Source organism: Babylonia areolata, chromosome 29 (genome assembly GCF_041734735.1).
Source record: "Babylonia areolata isolate BAREFJ2019XMU chromosome 29, ASM4173473v1, whole genome shotgun sequence".
In the NCBI taxonomy this organism is placed as follows: Eukaryota; Metazoa; Mollusca; class Gastropoda; order Neogastropoda; family Buccinidae; genus Babylonia; species Babylonia areolata.
In genome coordinates, this window is record NC_134904.1 from 2,797,254 (window position 1) to 2,803,253 (window position 6,000).

At 38.1% G+C, this 6,000-nt stretch overlaps 1 protein-coding gene across 5 annotated transcripts in view; it reads right to left on the reverse strand.

The window, feature by feature from the left end:
• LOC143302178 (inositol hexakisphosphate and diphosphoinositol-pentakisphosphate kinase 2-like) overlaps positions 1–2,945 on the reverse strand; it is a 71,057-nt gene extending 68,112 nt beyond the window's left edge. For 3 of the 5 annotated variants that reach the window (XM_076616722.1, XM_076616719.1, XM_076616718.1), the window contains exon 1: positions 2,822–2,944. In XM_076616722.1, coding sequence (XP_076472837.1) covers positions 2,822–2,908 — 87 coding nt within the window. In that variant the 5' untranslated portion in view covers positions 2,909–2,944. Of the gene's footprint in view, positions 1–694; positions 856–2,821 lie in introns of those variants that run through there. The other 2 variants (XM_076616721.1, XM_076616720.1) reach the window with 2 other exon arrangements.
• Positions 2,946–6,000: the final 3,055 nt, after the last annotated feature.

Below are 6,000 nucleotides of genomic sequence, written 5' to 3' on the forward strand. Positions count from 1 at the left end.
GACTTCTAAGCATGTAACTAAGTGGTGTTACTTACATGCTACATACCTTCTGAGTGTGTAACTAATTAGTGTCACTCACATGTTACATGACTTCCAAGCATGTAACTAAGTTTTTATTTATTTATTTTTTAGCATGTAACTAAGTAGTGTTACTCACATGTTACATGACCCCCAAGTGTGTAACTAAGCAGTGTAACTTACATGTTATGTTACTTGCAAGCGTGCAACATAGTTGTGTTATTGCTTCCTGTTCATGCACAAAGATTCCTGAAAGAAAATAACTAAGGAAACTGTACAACTATGTTCCGGTAATCCTAGCTAAATGCACTTCACTTATTAAACTGGAATGCCTTTTAAAGCTTCTATCCTCTGACAAACTTGTCATCATGCTTAAAACTTTTCAACAGACATATATATTAGTTCCTAAAAAAATGCATGGTCAAAGTTTACTGTGGACACTCACAGAGACACACACAGTGACAATCAAAATAAGGTTGTTATGCACACACACATTGTGTACATGCAAGTGTAAAAATATGTGATCCATAACGTTGTGTATAATCTATAACTATACACTAACCAACATTTGAACATCCACTCAGTACCACTGTTTCCTTGTCAGTAAAAATTGTTAATGCACACACACACAAAGTATGCTTGCACATACAGATGATACACTGCCCACAAATCCAACCTTTCTGCCCAAAAGGAATATACAACTCTTCCACTGTCGCATAGCATCAACTGGAGGCTTCTTCAACCTAGCTTTTTTCATCGTGCAACTATTCCTTGCAACAAACACACCAAAGGATTGGATCTGTGTCTGTCCTATCCTCTACACATCTTCATTTGTAGTCCTTGTGCCCAGCTTTTATTGGAGAGTTGAGGTTCACCTCCAATTATCCTTCACTGCCCTTCACATTGCAGAACTGAAGGGCACAGCTTAACTTACCAGGTGACATACCAAGTTATTCAATTTTTTTTCAATCTAAAAAAGCCTTTTATCAGTGTGTGTGTGTGTGCCTTCTGCACTTTTTACATCACAGACTCTCTCTCTCAAACACACACACACACACACTCACTCACTCACTCACACACACACTCTAAGACAGGATACAAGACATACCAATACATTTGAACAAGTTTGGCAGATATGCTACTACACACAATTTCCAAAATACAGGATACAAGACATACCAATACATCTGAACAAGTTTGGCAGATATGCTACTGCACACAATTTCCAAAATACAGGATACAAGACATACCAATACATATGAACAAGTTTGGCAGATATGCTACTGCACACAATTTCCAAAATACAGGATACAAGACATACCAATACATTTGAACAAGTTTGGCAGATATGCTACTGCACACAATTTCCAAAATACAGGATACAAGACATACCAATACATTTGAACAAGTTTGGCAGATATGCTACTGCACACAATTTCCAAAATAACTGCTGAAGAGTTGATTTGGAAAAAATAGTGGACTAAAACAAGTTTACATAATGAGAATACAGTGCAGTTAATTTGGTAAGTATGTCTTTAACATTTCTGCACAGTACATAATTTTATGCTAAAAACGTAACTTGTGCATATATCTGGTCTGCTGAAAATGATAATTTTGTGTAGGATATTCCTTTCTTTTTTTTCCCATTTTAATTCAAGGGCTTTAAAAACTGATCACGGCATACTGTATTCAGGACAAAATATTTTGTAAGGGTCAAGTAATCTAACTAAAAAAAATAAGTTTGGGAAAAAAGTGTGGAAATGTTTTAACGTTTATTTTCTTTTTTTCCTGCCTTCTCCCCCTCGCCCCCCACAGACCCCTTTCTTTTTTTTCTTTTTTTCCTGATACACTACCACTATCAGTTAAGAGAGCAGTGCAATGATCTACCATTAAACCTGGGTCAGTAGGTAACCTGAAATGGAAATCCATGACAATAAAACCACTTCTGGTTACAGGATGTAACATTAGACCTGCACTTTTGCAACTTGAGTAAATTACATTCTGGCTGGATGCATACGTCATGCCATTAAATCTACATCTGGCCGGCTAAAAAAAGTATTTTTTTCATATGATTGTATCATTTTTAAGGACAGTCTTTGGCTAGATGTTCTACAAACTGTATCTATCAGTCTGGTTTTGTCAGGGTATTGCAGATGATTCAAAACATGTAATGCTGAACATAATTTGGATTGATAGTTCATTTTGCACAGTAAATATTTTGTAAAGGATCACCAAGTGACTGTAATAACAAACGCTTTTCTACAGTGCTATCCCTATGACCAAAAGTGTGCGACTGACAAAAAAAAAAAAAAAAAAAAAAGACACTGAAATGTCAGTTTCATTGAAATGCACAGACATGTACCGGGTACATCTGTATATGTACACTCATGTGTGTACACATGCCACCAGATAAATAAGGTAATTCCATTCAAAGATACAAAGAGAGACTGGTATTGCATATATATACTTTATCATATGAGTGCAAAAGACTTGTGCATGCATGCGTGCGTGCGTGTGTGCGTGTGTGTGTGTGTGGGCGCATGCAATGTGTCTGTGTATGTGTGCGTGCGCATTTATATGTGAACGATTAAAAAATTGAAAAAGTGGCCCTCGATAAGAATATGAATAAGAAGAATAAGAATAACTTTATTATCTCCAACTGGAGAAATTTGGTCAGGTGCATTATCACAACATAGACAAGTAAACAACATGGGGACCATAACTGTAAAAGTCAACAACAGCTTTTACGAATATTACGAAGACACAAATGTAAAAAATATCACATACACCATTTCATACATACCTCCACACACTGCAGGTAACAACTGGTATTCTTAATGTAAAAACAGAAAGAATTAAGAAACATTATTTTGAATATAATTATAAGCATAGCCTACTGTATTGCACACTGATTATAATAGACAGATAAGATGAGAATAAAGATAAATTGCGGAAAGCCACAACCAGATAATCAGCACACACCCGCACCCACCCAACCCCCACACATGGTTTACGTGATTAAACAAGAGTAATATGTAGAGTAATAAACATATGTTCTAAAATAAAAGCATTTCACATATTCACTTTTAAAACATTGCAATTAATTATTACATCGTAATTATTAACAGAAATATATTTAGAATATGGACGTTAGCATTAGACATATTACATTGTACATTCATTCTGCATATTGCACATTATTCATCCTACATATTGCGCATTCATAATAACCAATTGTCACGTTTTTAAGCTCAGTAAACACAAACACACACACAACTAGAACAAGGTACAACCTATCATGCACGGACTTTCACACATCTCACATGAGAGTGCATGCACGCGCGCGCACACACACACACAGAGTTCTCAAGAATTTAAAAGGTGGATTGAACGTGGAATAAAAGTCTTCAGAGCTCTGGATTTCAACTTTCCATTTCGTCAGATATTCTATGCTGTTGCAACATGCGTAGATACTCGCTGCCATCCGGCCAGGTCAGTTGACTTGTTTCATCATCAGAGTGGGAAGCCACTTGACACTCCATCAGTCCACAGTCTCTTGGGTCAAAACCTAAAGAATATGTTAATCAGTAACAGTGTTGGTCCAGGACTTGGAAGTGTTGACATTGTACATTTCAAACCACTGCCATGTACGTCATCCTGTTTGAATCAAAAGAAAATGATTGAATATATCTATATAAATAAAGAAAAAGAAAAATCACATAGCGAAATTAAATGATCCAACAGTGACAGTAACAAACAACACATAATATAAAGAAGAGACCGAAAGAGAAGAATGTAAACAAGATTTTATGATGGAGAACAAAATGAAGAAGTAATGATGATAATGATAAAATTTTACTCCTCTGCTCTGCATGATTTTTTCACTCTCATTACCCAAAGCTTTAACTCAAGCTTTTCCCTTCTCGTGCAAAGAATGCTTGCACTTACATAGTCAGGTAGCATACAAAGCCGATGTGTAAATGTAAGTCAAGTGGTTTTTTTTTTCACACCTCAAGTTATACCTCTTCCTTTCCCTCCAGCCCAGCCACAGCTCACCCCCCCCCTGCTCAGCTATAGCTCACACTCAACTTCTCTCTTTCCAAACTCCCAACTTCTATATTTCCTTTAGCATTTGTTTACAGTGATAAGCAACTCTAGGGGGAGCTGGACAGTACAAGGTCTTTAGAGAAGAAGCCCCCTCAGTCAAGTGTTTGGCCCTTAACTCCTTACACTGTAAGGGGGCCGGGCGCACCCAGGTTATGACTTGTGAATGCCCTTGTATTGCCACCTTTTTTCTCCTGGTCCTCAGCAGGTTCGAACCCGCGCCTCCAGGGTGGTCACCACTTCAAGACTGAGTCACCTTTCTGGCAGATGTTTTGACCACTGAGCCATGGTACGCCTAGTTTGAGTAGGGAAATTTAACCCTAATGAATTTTACGTTTATTCCTCATCGATCAGATCCAGCTGGAACTCTTTTCAGCTGCTTCTGCCATTGCCTTAAGAGCCCTCATCCTCCCTCTGCCAGAAATCGACAGCTGTTTCATGAGGCTGTAGGCAGATGTGCTCACAAACCCTCTTGCACCAATCTCTATGGTGAGGACTTTGGCTTTGAAGCCAGATTTTCTCAGGCTGCTGGCTAGACTAGCAAACTTCTCAGTCTTGCAGATGTGGACTTCCTCCATTCTGCTTTTGTATGGTACAGTGAGCTCAGTCAGAATCGCTTGTTTCGTTGCCTTGGAGTGGAGCACTATGTCAGGTCTCATGCCGCTCTTGCTGATGATTTCTGGGTGTTTCTTCCCTTCTGGTAGGTCAACTGGTGATTTTTACGATTTCATTGTAATAAGCGTATGTTTTCTTAGTGAGGTATTTAAATTTTACGATTTTTGTGATCATGTTTCTGCTGACCTTCTCTTCTCTTTCTTCATGTATGTTTCAACCGTTGCCGCAACAATTGCTATGTAAGAAAACATATTGTGTTTGGAGTCAATGGAAAGCGTATTTGCGTTCTTTGTAGAAACCCACTTCTTTTGTCGTTATTTCTGATCCATCCGGGAAGATGATGCGTGAAAGAAACAAAGCAGATTTACCGCTGAACAAGCATACAGCTGTTTGTCAGCCGCGTTTATTTATATCCATGCCCTACTTCCTGGGTTCATGAACTTTCGCTGGGCCAACTAAAGTGCCAGAACTGAACACCCGTGAACAGCCCACGTTTCCACGCTTTGGATGTTACCACTGTTCCTGGCCAGACTTAACAAATTACTTTCCGTTTGTTTACATTACAATTGGTTATTGTGCCCTTTAAACTGACAGAATAATCAGTGAGTTGATTGCTGATGTAATACATGGATGATGATGAAAATATGCACATGAATACTGTCATGTCAGAACCTAAGTCAAATCATTTCAATACTTACAAAACACTGTACCAGCAGTGGACACTTTAAACAGACTAAAATTTTAAAGTAAAATCAATATCCCAGCAGACCTTATCTTTTTACTTTGCAAACAGGATTTACAGGGAATACCTCACAAACACTGTGTATTTTGAACCGTGTATGGGCATATAACCAACTTTGCTTAACATTGAACATTGCTGCTTGGTAGTTGGTTTAATCAAGGCACTATGTGACATAAAAAGAGTAAGATATCGGGAAAGGGGTATCTGGAAACATGGATGACTTTTTGAAAAATCACATTCATAATTCAAAAGAAAAAAAGGCAACTTTCATATTAGATCTAATGATCTGACCGAGCTTCATATTTGTATTCAACTAACTGTGTCAGATCTAGCTGCTTTCCGACGACGAAAGCTATGCCCGATTCCCACAAACATACACAGTGCGGGAGTTTGGTTCGAAAAATCTTTGTGTGTGTGTTTTTCCCCCACAAAAAAACCACTGCTGAAGAAAACAACCTGTGTGTCAGCTTGGCTAGACAGAACTTACAGCATTTCCCGAATCTCCACCGGAATCAACAAAC